The 16,386-nt window shown below is 46.7% G+C and overlaps 1 protein-coding gene across 1 annotated transcript in view; it reads right to left on the reverse strand.

Moving 5' to 3' along the window:
• Positions 1–5,978: 5,978 nt before the first annotated feature.
• Positions 5,979–16,386, reverse strand: part of PPP1R3F (protein phosphatase 1 regulatory subunit 3F) — a 91,778-nt gene continuing 81,370 nt past the window's right edge. Inside the window, exon 4 of the mRNA XM_078664519.1 lies at positions 5,979–11,534. Coding sequence (XP_078520645.1) covers positions 8,670–11,534 — 2,865 coding nt within the window. The 3' untranslated portion in view covers positions 5,979–8,669. The remainder of the gene's footprint in view (positions 11,535–16,386) is intronic.

Raw genomic sequence — 16,386 nt, forward strand, 5'->3', positions numbered from 1 at the left:
TGAATTGGAATGCATTTTTAGAAAAGTATTTTCTTAAAATAAAATTTGGAAATTGACTTGCTGTTTTTTTCCCCAGAAAAATATTTTGCTGAAAGAGAACCAGTCACATTCACTTTTTGTGGGCACATTTTCCAGTAATAATGAGAAAATGTTGTCAAAGGAGTACCAGACAGAAACTGCAAAATGAGCAATTTTATCGAATTACGCCAGCTTAATCATAACTCTCCACACCCGCTGCTTTGAAGCCAACGACACACTAGCTGACTTGAAAGGATACTGTTCTGGTTGCAATCCCCTTTGCCAGAATTATCTGTGAGTTTCAGGCTCCTAATACCTTTACGTTGCTCTTCCTTAGAGATTCAGAGGTCCTCTGGATTGTCTCTTTGTTTAGAAATCAGCCTTAACCAGAAATATATTCTTCCACTTTTGTGACCATACACATACACACACACACACACACACACACACACACGCATGCACACACACGCACGCACGCGCACGCACACACGCACACACACACGCACAGTTCTGCGGGTGATGAAACACTTCACAATCTGAACATCTCTCTAGTTCTAGGCTTGACTTTCTATTTTAAAGAGACCAGCCTCAGAGTTTTAGAACATTTATTTATCACAGATTGTGGAGATACCCCAGACAACCGAGCAGCAAAAGCTACTGAAGGCTCTTGTGCCATGAAATACTACACAGTTAGATGAGTTCCGCTTCTTTAGACGCTCCATGCTCATTCTACCAGAGGAAAGGCGGGCTCGGTGGCTTTTCAAATACATGTACCATCACAGACATCTGTGGGGCAGCAGCATGGACAACTCATCGTACTTTTTCAAAGATTTGCTCCGTGGGGGCATGTTCACCATACAATGCCGCCTTCAGCTAGGTTCTTCCACACAATATATCTGTCTACATCCTGGCCCGGCATTGGCTGCCGTCTCCTTCCAGCTTTCTAAGGCTAAGAAATCAGATTCCACTGAAGTGAGAAGGAAGGCGAAGAGGACCACAGAGGAAGGAAAAGTGTCTCCATGGTGATCCAGAACACATAGTCCTTGCTCTCCCTCATTCACAACTCTAACTCACGCATCCCATCAACAAGCATTGGCTGCGCACCAATCTTGCATGCCAAGGAGAAGGAGGAGCTGGGCTGGGACAGCTGGTGCCAGGCGGGCAGGGGCGAGGTTTGTGCACTAGCACGCGACACCCGTGTTTCAGTTCAAGTCAACTTTTTCGATAAAACCTCTCGTCTTTAGAAGCTTTTTATAGTCAAATGTGAAGGAAGGAGAGCAACGACTACGAATACCAATAACACCATGAAGACAATTACTCCCAATGTTCACATATAATAATATAAATAGAAACAAATAAATTATACAACACAATAAATTGATAAATAAATAGGACAAATAAATAATCAAACCAACAAATAAATAAGAAATGCTAGACCGTATAACATTTGAGAAAGTAAGCATCCTGTCATGCCTACGGTGGGAGTAGTGACTCGACTATGACATGACGTCTACTGGCACTACTTAGATGCCCCTATGTGAGTGCCACTAAAGAAATAAACACGCCGTACAGCATATTTCAGAGAAGGTGATCTGCAGGCACAGATTCTGTATAAAACACATTGTTCCTAGACTGTGTCGCATTATTAAACACCCCTGGACCATAATACAATATCAAACACCCCTGGAGGGTGGCATTCTGTGGACGCATGACATATAGGTTCTCCAGGACACCAAAAGGGTAAAGGTTTGAGCAGCAAATTGCAGTGCACACAGGAAAATGTGACAGTGCACAGTCAGATCAACAGAACACACTATAACAAAAATATGGCTGCACATGGTATCATACCCCAGACGTACAAGTGTTTGGGTACACACGTGCAAGCTACACACCTAAGGATGGTATTCAAGAAATCCAGGCTCGCCTTCCTGGTGCCGCACTGCAGTAACAATCATCTTGACTAGCGTCGGGTACCCGAATCCCACTGAGGGGAGGGTGACACGACAAGTATGAGCCAGGTCTCTGAACTCGAAAGACTTACTGAAAACATTTGAAACTTAGGGTGTAGTAATGATGGCGATGCTGGCTGCAGGACCTGCCAACCAAGGAGGCGTCAGTAGGAGAACCCAGATATTTAACCCCACTCGCTGCAGCATTGCCCTCAAACAGGAAGCGTGGTCTTCAGGACTGCAGTCTGGAGGGTTTCAACAAGAGGAAGGCCCCCAAGAGCTGCAAGAAATGTTGTTTCTTCATCAAGACCGGCTTGGACCCTGCCGGGTAAACCATTTGTAGCAGAAATCAAAACCTGAAGAAATCGATTATTCGAAAACAGAAGCAGGTGTGAGAAGCAAGCAAGTGTTCAGAAGACCTCCCTATTTACCGTGTCAATATCTGCACACCTTTTTATAGCCCCGTGTGTAGGAACGACTCTACTACACAGGTGGCTTTGGCAAACAAACACTGGTAGGAGCACCTCCTGGTTGATATAGAAATCTGACAAGACTTTAGGTACCAAAAGAGTGTGTCTGCAGAGCCACTGTGCGCTTATGAAACACGAGGCAGGGTTTATCTTTGTAACAAAGTCTAGATCTTACCAACCCATCAAAGGAATGAAGTCACTTCTATGAAGGCTGCTCTGCTGGACTGACACTCAGATATGTTTCATATTGTTCGACCGGCGGACTTGCCAAGAAAGATCAAACGGAAGGAAGAGGTCTTCCTAGGAGGCCACCTTGAGGCTTGCCTCACTGAACAGGGCTCTGAGAAGAATGACGGTCAATGTGTGAAGGTTGGCCGACTCCTAAGGACATTTACACGTTTGAATATGTTGAATATTTACAGTAGCACCGCTTCATCCTGTACTAGAAGAGGGTTAAAGCTTTCCTGAGACTCTAAGTCCCACCAAGAGTTGTTTTGCCTACAATACTCTCGAAGAACAACGCATGTGCATTGGTTCTACGAGACCTAAAAACTCTTAAAGGTAATGATCTCTGTGGACTCCTCATCTCTTCTAAGAGTCGCTCTGATAGATCTTCAGGCAGAAGAGGGCTCGCACCTGTCATACATCGGATACGCTTCTCATGTCCCTCAGACTCTGACAGCCCCAGGTTTGCTGGGAGCAGACATTTCAGACAAGACCTCAATGCTCTGAAGCTCTGAGAGGGGCACACGCTGAGCCTTATAAACCTCTACGTCAAAACCCACGCAATCTGGCATAATAGAGGATTTATTTCACTTGACGTCCTAAAGGGTCGGAATGGGTGATACATTACTTGCAGTAAAAACCCAAATATAAATTTAAAAAGTGTTCTCACCATGTTAATCCAAAATCTCTGAAAGAAAATGCACATATGTAAGACGGGAAACTAAGACACAATTGAAACATTTGAAGTTCAGAAGAGCAGCAAGGGAAAGGAAGCTAGTGCCCACACTGGCATGGTATGAAGCGCTGTGATACCCTGCACACAGGGCACTACAAGTCTTGTCCCACTTCTGTGTCCACGGTGAGACCTGGTCCACCTTCTGGGCGTCCAGGAGTGGATGGCGGCCGGAGGTAACAATGGAGGAGGTGACCGAAGGACTTGTAGCGGAGCTCATGGTCCACAAAGACTCGTGCGGACCCAGTGAGGTGGCACGACAACGCTGGGGCATTCTCAGGTGACAAAGAAGAGCACAGTGTTCAGAGGAGATAATAGGGCTTGGAGTGGCAGGTGGTGCGGGAGTAAAGCATGCTGTGGGCTTCCACCACAGTCTCATTTACCAAAGATTGCAATAAGAACAAGAATCAGAAAACAAAGATGGCGCAGGTTGGCCATTCTTGAAACATTGCAAAGCCGTTTTGTAAGCAATGGGAACTCATAACGCGATTTGGACAGTCAAGTTGTTTGGGATTTTACATTTTGGTGAGCATCTTAGGAAGCATGCACAATCTGACCTTTCAGATACAATACTTTAGGCTTTTCGCCAAGAGTCGGCAATATTGTCAGCCAGGACACCATTCCATGAAGCCTGATACCTTGTTCCTCCTGCCAGGGGGAGGATCCACCCCCATAACAACCTCGTTCGCGGAGGCTCCGAGAGGAGAAGCTGGTCCTAAAGTGCCGACAACGAGCTGAAGGAACAAGTCAACAAGGTCACCTCTGCTTCCTTTTGTTCCTTGAGATTGATCAAAAAAATTGAGAAATACTTACCTTTTGAGCTCTTCAAGACAGTGGTCACCTCTCTTGTACTGACAAGACTTGACCACTGCAATAGTCTTTATCTAAATCTCCCGACAGGCTCACCGAAGAAACTTCAGACTCTGTAAAACTCAGAGGCATGCTTTCTCTTAAAGATCTCAAATTTCCATCAGTATAAGGAGCCATCAGTGAACTTCATTGTCTTTAAGGGTCTGTGTGGCCTATAGGGCACTTCATGGGCATGGCCCCTCTTATTTTAAGATCAACCTGAGGTGGCGCACCCCTCGCAGGAGTCGGCTTCTCAACGGACCACTTGGGTTGGCAGATGCTTCTTCTGGTCTTCAGCTTTACTCTGGAACCAAAGGCTGTTGGAACTTGAAACAACTCTCTTTCTGTTTCTAGAAAGTCCTTAAAAATGGGGCTTTTTGTACAGAAATAGGTGGTCGGAGCAATCCTTTCTTGTCCTGTTTAGCGCCAAGAAGCCACCGGGCATTCGTTCGCGCTCAATGGGCCCGATTCACAGAACTAACTTAAGACAAAATCCTAAACTTACTACCATTTTGGTATTCACAGAAGGCACTTACTTACTCAATTTGAGTAACTTACTCATTTTGAGCAACTTACTCATTTTGAGTAACTTACTGGTAAACGTTGTTTACAACGCAGTGTTTACACCGCACGACCTTTACCACACTGCCATTACAACGCAAGTCATTACTACGACTTGCGCTGGATGGCGCTGTTGGTTAAGGAATATTGTGATTTTCTATTCCAACACCTTCCCTACTGTTACGTGGGCTGGAGTTGGAATAGAAAATTATAATAATCCTCAATCCGCGCCCTCCAACGCAAGTCGTTGTAAAATCCGCGGTGTAAAGTACCGCGATCAAAATGAGCACGTTGTACTTTCATACATCCAACTTACTCATTTTGATACTCACAGAAGGCACTTACTCATTGATGAATAAGTGCCTTCTGTGAATACCAAAATGAGTAAGTTACTCAAAATGCGTAAGTTACTCAAAATGCGTAAGTTACTCAAAATGTGTAATTTAATCAAAATGAGTAAGTAAGTGTCTTCTGTGAATACCAAAATGAGTAAGTTACTCAAAATGCGTAAGTTACTCAAAATGCGTACGTTACTCAAAATGTGTAATTTAATCAAAATGAGTAAGTGCCTTCTGTGAATACCAAAATGGTAGTAAGTTTAGGATTTTGTCTTAAGTCAGTTCTGTGAATCGGGCCCTATAATGTTCTCATTCATTCATACTGAGCCACAAGGGGAAGCATGCGATCCCAGGGGGGTGGATGGTGACTACGTGAAGAAACCAGGCCCACAACAGGTCTTCTGAAAGTTCAGCTCGCGGACGGGTTCCAAGGCCACGCGACCTGCGCTTTACTCTTCACACTCTACACTTTCTGCCTACAAGACACGCGGGGCGAGAACAGAGGGTGTTTCTGCTGTGAAGGCACTCTGCTTTCCTCACAGCAGGCTGCGATCCCCTCTCCAAGGTATCCCTGAGCTGATGAGATGAGGTGTGAGCCGAGCTCAGAGCAGAGGAGGTGAGGTGTGAACAGAAGAGAAGTTTGTCTACGCGGTGAACACAACAGCGGAGCTCACTTACACGTGTGCACCCACACAGACACGGGGAACATCCTTTACCACGAAACTTTTACGCTGTACCATTACCACGCAGGTTTTACAACGAAAGTCGTTACAACAACTTTCGCTGGAGGGCGCTCTAGGATAGGGAATAGTTTAATTTACTATCCAACACCTTCCCTACTATCCACGGGGACTGGAGTTGGAATAGTAAATTAAACTATTCACTATCCAGTGCCCCCCAACGCAAGTCGTTGTAACGACTTGCGTTGTAAAACCTGCGTTGTACCGGTACGTGTGGTAATACCACACGTTGTACCGTCATACATCCCACAGACACACCAGATGCAGCAACCAGAATACCAATGAATTGAGCATGGTTTGCAACCCCAGCCTCAGGAGCTACAAAAAGCACAGAGAGGTATGTTAAGAAACAGGCTTCGAGGCACAGGGGAAGGAGCTGGATCTCTCCAGATGCATGTCTTGCACAGGGGTGGACTGTTCTGGACTGAAGAGGGAGATTACCCTGGAAGTCGACACATCCAGGAAATACTGGCAGAGCTGGAGGGTAACTGTCAACTCATACTGACTCTCCACCAGCCTAACAGATTTCACAGGGCAAAAGCTACCAGCTGGATCACATCTGCTCCTGAACCTTCACACCTGGATCTGCCAGAGGACCTGGGGTCCCTGGCCACTCTCGCTTCAAGGTTTGTATCGTTACCACCACCAGAGGAACACAGATGAACCCAGAGAAACCCTGAGGAATCCAGAGGGGCCCAAAAGAACCCACAGGAACCCAAAGGAATTCAGATTAACCTGGAGGAACCCAAAGGAACTCAGATGAACCCAGAGGAAAACAAAAGTACCCAGAGGAAAACAAAAGGAATTCAGATTAACTTGGAGGAACCTAAAAGGAACCAAAAGAACCCTAAATAAACCCTGAGGAACCCAAAGGAGCCCAGACAATCCCAAAGGAACTCAGATGAACCCAGAGGAAAACAAAGGTACCCAGAGAAACCCAAAGGAACTCAGATTAACCTGGAGGAACCCAAAAGGAACCAAAAGAACCCCAAATAAACCCGGAGGAACCCAAAGGAACTCAGATGAACCCAGAGGAAAACAAAGGTACCCAGAGAAATCCAAAGGAACCCAGAGGAACCAAGAGGAGCCCAAAGGAACCAATAGGAACCCAAAGGAATTCAGATTAACCTGGAGGAACCCAAAGGAACTCAGACAAACCCAAAGGAACCTAGATGAACAAAGAGGAAAACAAAAGTAACCAGAGGAGCCCAAAAGAACCCAGATGAACCCAAAGGAACTCAGATTAACCTGGAGGAACCCAAAAGGAACCAAAAGAACCCCAAATAAACCCTGAGGAACCCAAAGTAGCCCAGACAATCCCAAAGGAACTCAGATGAACCCAGAGGAAAACAAAGGTACCCAGAGCAACCCAAAGGAACCCAGAGAAGCCCAAAGAAACCCCGAGGGATCCTGAGGAGCCCAAAAGAACCCACAGGAACCCAAAGGAACTCAGATTAACCTGGAGGAATCCAGAGGAACCCAAAGGAACCAACAGAACCCCAAATAAACCATGAGGAACCCAAAGGAACCCAGACAAACCCAAAGGAACTCAGATGAACCCAGAGGAAAACAAAGGTACCCAGAGAAACCCAAAGGACCCGGAGGAACCCAAAGGAACTCAGAGGAACCCTGAGGAAAACATAGGTACCAAGAGAAACCCAAAGGACCCCAGAGGAGCCCAGAGGAACACAAAGGACCCCAGAGGAACCAAAAGGGGCCCATGCCTCAAACAACCAAGACTCTTCCACAAATAGGACACCCCACAGCAGTAGAGCTCCCTGATATCTGTCTACATTGTGTGTGGATTACGGCAGATTCTGTGGACACTAAATCAGAACAGGAGTTTCTCCTCTACTCAACAAGCCCTTCCAGGCTCTGGGAGTAGACGGGGTTGTCTGTGGACATGTGTTCATGTAGAGAAGTCTGCTAACAACAACATCTACCTACGATCTTCTTCTAAGACATATCATGGCATCAGAGAGCTATAAAGGCTAAGCAACGCCATGAGTACAGAGGTGCAGGCCGTGCACTACGCAATCTTACTGCACAGGAAGTAGGGCACGGTAAAGTCAATGCAAGTCCCCAGGCCACAAAAGCAAACCTACACCGCATTCACAGGGTCCCTCCTCTACAAAGCCTCACCGCACAGACAGGAGTACACAGCAGTCTCAACGAACAGCTCCAGACTACAAAGGTGAATCTACACCACATGCGTTAGGTCTCTAGATAACATATTCACTCTGGACAGACGTGAAGACATTGGAAAGCCAACCCAGGCCACTCGTGGCAAAGGCAATGCTACACCGCCACTGTGTGGTCTGCACACTACACAATCACACTAGACAGGCAGGAGGCGACACCAATCGGAGTGCACAGCTTTGGCTTGCAGGCCACACACAAGCCCCTCCAGCAGGTTTCGGAGAAGGCCACGACTTGCAGGGAGGGATGGAACAAGACCAGCTCGGGACCATTCACCTACCACAGCAGGACAATGTAGAAAAATAAATATGGAGGCGCTGCATACAGACACTACTTACAAACCTGCCTAGATTATTTGCATTACTTTCTCTCTAAAGGGAAAGGACTTTGGTGCAAGGCGAGCAAAGAGGCGTGTGATGGAAGAGGTGCAGAGCCAAATGGGGCCCCTCTAAGGGCCCACCTAACTTGCTGAACATTTCCTCTGCAGCCGAAGGCATGGCCTGTGGCCACAGAATAGTAAACTACTGTACAAGGGGTACGCTGTGCAAAGGTTGGCCGATGCAGACCTTGTGCAATACCCTATCCAGCTAAAGGAACCAGACAGACATCAGGAGAAGTAGGACAGCTACAGAGGACGTACAGTCCTGCAGCATAACTAGCAGCAAGACCACAGCACAGAGGAAGCTGAAGGACTGAGAAAGAGCAGCTTCCATACGTAAGCCCAGGTCCCTGACCTGCAGACTCTCACCCACGGGTATTGAGCAAGAGTCAGAATACCTTGACCTGTCACACAGAAGAGCAGGGCTGGAGTCCAGAAACTCTAACTCCTCACCTGGAAGAGCAGGGCTGGAGTTCAGAAACTTTAACTCATCGCCTGGAGGAGCAGGGCCAGAGTCCACAAACTCTAACTTCTCACCTGGATGAGCAGGGATGGAGTCTGGAAAGTCTAACTCCTCACCTGAAAGACCAGACCTTGAGTCAGGACACCCTTCCTTCATACACTGTTGAGCTGAGCTTGTGTTTGAATAACCTGCCTCCTCACCCTGCAGAGCGGAGCTTGCATCCGAATTCCCTGCAGAGTTACAGCCACCACGCACAACTTCCTCACTATGTGGAGCAGAGTAGGAGTCTAGCCAGTCTAAACCTTCAACCAGAAGTGCTGATGAAGACGACCCCCGGCACAGTAACCTCTCATCCAGGAGAGGTGGGTTAGGGTCTGGCTGCTCTAGCCCTTCACCCACGCGAACAGGGCTGGAGTCCACAAGCCCTACCTTCTTACCTCGGAATGCATGACACCCAACCCTCTCACCTAGCAGAGCACTGGATGAGCCCAGATACCCTAACCCATCTCCTGGGGGAGTGGAGTCTGGGTACTCCAAGCCCTCCTGTGTAGCAACAGCGGAAGAGCCCAGGTATGCTAATCCATCGCCCAGCAGAGTACGGGAAGAGCTCTTGTAGCCAAACTCCTCTTCCAGCACAGCAGAGAGAGTGCATTCGTTCAAAGCCCCTTCACCTGTCAAGGGTAAATTCTGGAATGTTTCACGCCCAGAAACACCTTCCCTTAGTAGGAAGCGTTCTTGCCGGTGCCGTGAAGTCCCTAAACCACATAGCTCTTCGTTGAGTAGAACAATTTCTTGCAGATTCTGGGAGGTCTCCAGCACAGACAATTCTTCGCTTAATAGGATGCTTTCTTGAAGATGTTCAGAGGTCTCTCGCCGCGAAAGCTCTTCACTCAGAAGAATGATTTCTTGCTTATTCCTTGCAGTCCCTCGCAAAGACATCTCTCTGTTCCGTGGAGCACTTCCTTGCAGACTGTTGGATGTCGCGAGCCCACAAAACTCTTCCCTCAGTAATACACTCTCTTGCAGATTGTGGGACTGCTCTAGTCGTGAAAGCTCTTGGCTCAGTAGACGTTCGTCTTGTACGCTCTCAGATGTCTCTAGTTGAGAAAGCTCTTGGCTCAGTAGAGCGTCCTCATGAAGGATTTGGGAGGTGTCTACCTGAGAATGGCCTGCACTCAGGGGAGCACTGTCCTGAAGCTTCTGGAAGGCATCTAAACCTGAAAGCTCTTGGCTCAGTAGCGCATTCTCTCTCAGATGCTGCAAGGGCTCTCGTCTAGAGAGTCCTTGGTCCGGCAGAGCGGTTTTAAGCACATTCTTATAGGACTCTAGTCCTGAACGCTCTTGGCTCGGTTGAACGTTTACTTTCAGATGCTGGGAGGTCTCTAACCCACAAGCCTCTTTGCTTTCTTGCTCTGGGGTTATTTGCGAGCTATGCTCAAAATAGATCGACAACGCCCCCACGCGAGGATCTTGAGTAAGGAGATTTTTCTTTGTTTCCAAGCTCTTGCTGTTATCACCCTCAGCTTTGGGAAGAATCTTCATTGTATCCCCAGTTGAAGTATCTAGCGTGGCAACGGTGCGATCAAGGTGGCATCCAGGCAAGGTGATACTGTCTTGAGTCACAGAAACAAATTCACAAGATGCACAAGACAACACACTATCCGTGGCTTTCATTCCTGGCCACGCTGGAGACTTGTGACTGGGATCTTGGCTGGTGTGATCCAGTGCTGAGGTCTGAGCACTATCTCCACCCCCTGGCATCTTCGGCAAATCCTTTCCAAAACTCTGTGCTTTATCATTAGAGGATTTTATGTTACATGGAGCTTTGCCCTCTTCTTCTGCCAATGAATCTTCCAGTGAATCCTGGACAGAGACAGGAGAGGAGACTTCTTTCTTCTCAGACCATCTTTCCTGGTGGCTTGGTGGCGATTCGCAGACAGAGGAAGGCAGTTCCACGTCCACGTGGGCCACATTCGTAACTTCCTCTTCCTCTCTTCCGTTGGCATGGCGCAGTGAAATCTCTTCCACCAGCCAGGTGTTTAGTATTCTTTTGGTGCCAGCCAGATCTAGAGGGGACACATGAGTGTGCCAGTCAGTGCCACCGTGAGAGTCATCCGCGATCCCCTGTGCCATGTCCACCTCGCCTGGCTCCTTTAGTTCCTTGGCAGCCTGCAGGCGGCTTAAGTGAGACAGGTAGAGCTGTTCCAGCTCTGCCTCCACGGCGTCTTCATTGTCAGAATCCTCCAGGGTGGGGACAATGTAGGGATGATCCAGGTAGCAACGTGATGGAGGGTGATCAAGTGGTCTTTCAAGAAGGGACTTTTCAGGCATGAGGTCTTGACCGAGGCCAGTTGTGCCATCGTCTCCATTCAGAAACCTGGACCCAGCATGGCGCAGTGTGTTCAGATCCCCTATCCATGTGCTTTTATCCTTCCTGGGACGGTTTTCATCCTCTCCACTGGGTTTCCGTAGCCCTATTATCGGCTTAGAGGAGGTGCTCACACATTCGTCTTTCGTCGCATCGAGCTCCAGGTCGGATTCTGTAAACGTCATGGGCCGGTAACTGTGAAAAGTCTCCGGAGATGTGCTTGTCACCACCAGCGTGGGCACCTGGAAAGGATGAAAAAGGGAAAATCAAACACACACTCGGAGTCCAAGATCACAGTCAAATTCAACAGTGTCCCTCCAACGTCCACATATTCTTCAAACAACCATGAGTTTTGCACTTCCATTTCTATGATGCACCACAAACTGCTGCTTACAGCAGGCTGTGACAACAGCTATGACAGTAGCAGTCACAATGCCCCTTCGGTAGTACGGTATGTACCTCTGCGGTTTCAAAGGAGGTCTGTATAAGGAGAAAGCGCTCCGGCTTGGTCACAACGGGCCCGATTCACAGAACTAACTTAAGAAAAAATCCTAAACTTACTACTTTTGGTATTCACAGAAGTTAGGATTTTGTCTTAAGTTTGTCTTAAGACAGACTTAAGACAGACTTAAGTTAGGATTTTGTCTTAAGTTTCTCTTAAGTCTGTCTTAAGTCTGTCTTAAGTCTGTCTTAAGTCTGTCTTAAGTTTGTCTTAAGTTTGTCTTAGGTCTGTCTTAGGTCTGTCTTAAGACAAACTTAAGACAAAATCCTAACTTCTGTGAATACTAAAAGTAGTAAGTTTAGGATTTTGTCTTAAGTTAGTTCTGTGAACTGGGCCCATAGTCTTCATCTTTGAACTTATCATGAAGCAAGAAGACACACATAGCTCTCTGTATTTCTGCTTCATCCCTTATAACAAATATGCTTTCATATGTTTATCATTCATTTAAAGCAGCTACTGAAATGGGAGCAAGGACTCCTCAACCATTGTGTAGTTTGCATCAGCAAACAAAAGTACGCCGTGTTACTATTTCTTGCTATTTTACCCAAGTATTTATACCAAACAATATCACAGTATTTAAATGATGCGACAAAGTGAGTGACAAATGTGAATTGTGGTGCAGTCACAATGAGGTTACATTACAGTCCTTTTTAGGACGCACCTACTAGACATAGGGGCCGATTTCTATTCGGTCGGAAATGGGACCGACCAATGACTGCATCGAAATGTCCTGTTCGGATTTCTTTCCGACCGACCCATTATGATATGGTCAGTCAGGAAGGAATCCGAACGGCTTTCCGAATGGCTTCCGATGGGCTCGGAGAGTCCATTTGCCATTCGGAAAGAGCCCAGTAATACCAAGGGCGGCTCTTTCCGCCCGAAGGATTATGATGTTGGATTTCAACAGCCTTTCTGTGCCAGCCTTTTTGACACAGAAAGGCTGTCGAAATCCAACTTTAGGGGACACCAGGAGGCCCCCATGGGTGCAAGGCCTCTGGACGGTGGCCGAGGGGGCACCTATGGTGCCCCCCTGTTGATTCCTGCACCTCATGGCAGGCACTCGAAGTGCCTGCCACGGGGTGCAGGGATGATCTGCACCTCAGCTCTTTACAATGAGAGCCTGACTTCCTGTCGGAATGCATGCTCCCATTGTAAAGAATAGGAGTGCTGTTCAGTCGCATCCAAATTGCTGGTTTGCGACCACCGACAGGAGATCGGTCGGTCCCAGTTCCAGTTCGATGTTAGTCAGACTCAGGTCCTTCGGACATCGAAATTGGCCCCATAGTGTGGAGTTACCAAGAACATACAGGGGCTTGGAGCCACCCACTGCTTAACAGTAGTTGGCTTTCCCATTTGCCTGCATCTTATTTGTGTCCTAGTTTGTAAATCATATATTTGTCCTCCCAGGGAGCACTGCCTCTTTACCATCTCCTTTGATTGGCTGGCTTCCATGCTTCTACAACCTTTTTTCAAGCACTACTTTTTTTTTAAAGCACTTCATAGAAGTGCATGTGTTTTCCAGCTGTCTCCCTCATGTGGTCTCTCACCTTGCATTCTGTGTTGCTGTCTGTCATCCCTGTGCACTGCAGGCAAAGGGGTGTGCAGTTCCTCAAAACAGTAAAGAAACAGAAGTCTAGAGTTCCAGGGGAAGGAATGCGCTCCAATGGGAGCACGCACCCTCACACACCCAAATGGGTGTTATGTTTCATCATTGGGCTAGCTCCTCATCGGGCCAGTGCTGCAATTGTCATGTGGCCCATACGGACATTGTTGTCTTCACTTAAGTTAGAAACAGCAGGCTGCAGCTAGCCTGCTGCTTTGCGCACGTTACTACACGTCTTTATTTTTTACAATAATTTCTATGACTGTTTTCACATAAGAACTCAGGGCTGTGTTCACTGCATATTCCTGGGAAATTGACTGAACATTATGTGCAAGGTCGAACAACAACGCCCTTAGTTATTATGTTTTGGCCAGGCCTTAGCACCTAGACAAAACATACTGATGCAGCTGTTGGTTGGACAAGGTACTTTGGTTATTGGGGATACACACATATGTGGGACACACTTGGAGAGGGACCTTGCCAGGGAGATGAGAGTGACAGCACATATGATGTAGATCTACCTTCTATAGGCTAAGGTATGGGGTCTGCTGACAAAGCACAGAGATCTTCTAATATATGATAATACTGCTTCTTAGCAGGAGGGAGGGGGGGGAGGTGAGGCTCTATTGTCTTTCCATAATGACATGCACCGTCATGATTTGTGGACTAGCTGCTATGCTGACTGTAATTGTACTATGCATTTTCCTGCTTGTTGTGGCAACTATACTGCATGTTAGGGCACGCTAGTTAAAAGTAATATTTTAAACTGTTTCTTGTCTCTGTCAGATCTTTCTGGGGACAAGTACAAGAGTGCGAGCGAAAGGTGTGTCTTGTTACCGCAATTCCTGAGAGATCTGGGAGTGTTGTGTTCTGGGGTGTCTAATCGTTTGTTTCTCTGTGAGTGAGTAGGAGAGCAAGTGAGACACTATAGTTATTCGGTCCTGGGCTCATGGGTACTAAGGTGCTAGTGTAGTGTAGTTCCTATTATCCCAATAGGCTCTGCGCATTGGAATAATATCTTCAATAGTATAGACGTAGGACAGAGGTTAACTAGGTCTTCTACTGACGATATTAGACTTAAGTTTTGTGTGCCAGCTAGCTCAGAGTTCACTAGAAACTTTCTCGAATAGGCGAGGAGGAGTTTAACCTCCCTGAATAGACAAGAAGGGATTTCGTTTCTGACAACCATAGAACATGACAACTTTGCTCTCCCTAATCACGAGTGTATCTCTAGAGTCGTGTGAAAACAAAAGACAACTATTTTACTCAGTCAGTACGTGCATACTTAGTTCCACCAGATTGTAGAGAAAGAAGAGATGGGCGTTTTCAATAAAAGGTGTTATTTATTGATCAGTCTCTTTTTCTTATACAAGAGAAATGAATCGCTACAGTAGCAATACTTAAGGTTAAGTAAAGTGCATACAGTAAAAGCAGGATTATAAAATAATACTGTAAAAGCATTGATATGGTTTCTTAGCCATATGATACTTTAAAATGGATAAAAGATATACATACATATATACATTGACTAATCGTACTCAACTGGTGCTTCTAACTACGCCTACCCCGGTGTACCTGACCTAAGCCTAATACGTGGGAGGGAGTAAGTAAGTAGCAGTTTAAGTTAAGTTTGTTTTGCCAAGAATCTGACTCAAGAATTCTCTGTAAGGGGTTAGTCAGTTCAGTACCTGGGATTTAGAAGGTAGGAGGGCTGGTATCTCTGTCTCAGGACTCGGTATCCCAATCACCCGCAAGGGCAAGTTGGAAATGCTGGAGGCTGGATTTCTCGGCAGGAGAAAAGGCAGCGTCTCTCTCAGCGCGTCAAAAGGGAGGGGCAGCGTCCGTGGGCTTCCTGCATCAGCTGGGCTCTCCGGCAAGTAGTCACTGCTCCAAGCTCATCACCACCGTGTGCTTGCTTAGGGCAGCGTCGGTATATTTATACCTGAAAGGTGCCGGGTTTGACGTAAGGATGGACATAAGACGTCAATAAAAGATGTCATTAAGAACTGATCGTTCTTACATTCTTTACAGGAGTTCTCGAACGAAATCAAAACAATAGCAGCGGGGATTTCCCAGGTTTGCTGGAGGCTTGGTTTGTTTAGAGAACTCGGTGTGCTTTCTAGGGGGCTGGAGGAATAGTGCTTGCTCAATATGACAGCATGCGCTATGACTTAATTTGAAAACGGGTTTCTGTGCCGTTGTATGGACATTAGTGAATAATAATCGGACAAGGGTCAGAAAATAGGAGTATCGATACAGGTCCCTAGATAAACATACTACACTAGGATGACTCAGTCCCTACACACCAAGGTCCTATAATCCTGCGCATAGTTCTGTTCTTGGGCAGATTCCCTGCAACATGGCACCACCAACGTTTGGTCTGGTACTTATTCACAAGCCCCCTGAGTAGCACTTGTGCTTGTTCACAATACTCTCTCACTGGTTTCCGGAGATGTCCGGGGTGGGGGGGTACCCTCCTATATTTGTAGGTTTTGCAAGCTTGAAGTTGAAAAGGTTTTTCTTTACCCTATTTTGCGCTATAGTTCTCTCCGTTTCTTTTTCCGATTTCTAATATGGCACAACTGTTCGCTATTGCGGCACATAACCGCACAACGGTTACAGCTTTCTTGACTCAACACAAAGTCCCAGTTGCAGGGACAAACATTATTTTTGTTATTGAAACAGACTTGGCTTTTTGCTTTGACGTTTTCTATTCTTGGGTTACATTTCCAGCAGTTTATAGAAATTATCATTTGTTTCATGAATATACGAGAGCTGCTTTTCCGGCTGCTTATCGTCCATATGCATTACTTGAAGTTCTGTTGATGGCCTGGGAGCATACCATTTGGTTTAATGGCGCCCTTCCTCACCCTGTTATTGCTGTTCGAATGGGCCCCTTATCTATTGGCGGGGCCACATGGCCAGTTTTGGCTGGTTTTACACCCCATCCGAACTATCTTAATCCTACACTTGCAGAGCCACGTCAGCT

This window comes from Lissotriton helveticus, chromosome 10 (assembly GCF_964261635.1).
Source record: "Lissotriton helveticus chromosome 10, aLisHel1.1, whole genome shotgun sequence".
NCBI classification, from domain to species: domain Eukaryota; kingdom Metazoa; phylum Chordata; class Amphibia; order Caudata; family Salamandridae; genus Lissotriton; species Lissotriton helveticus.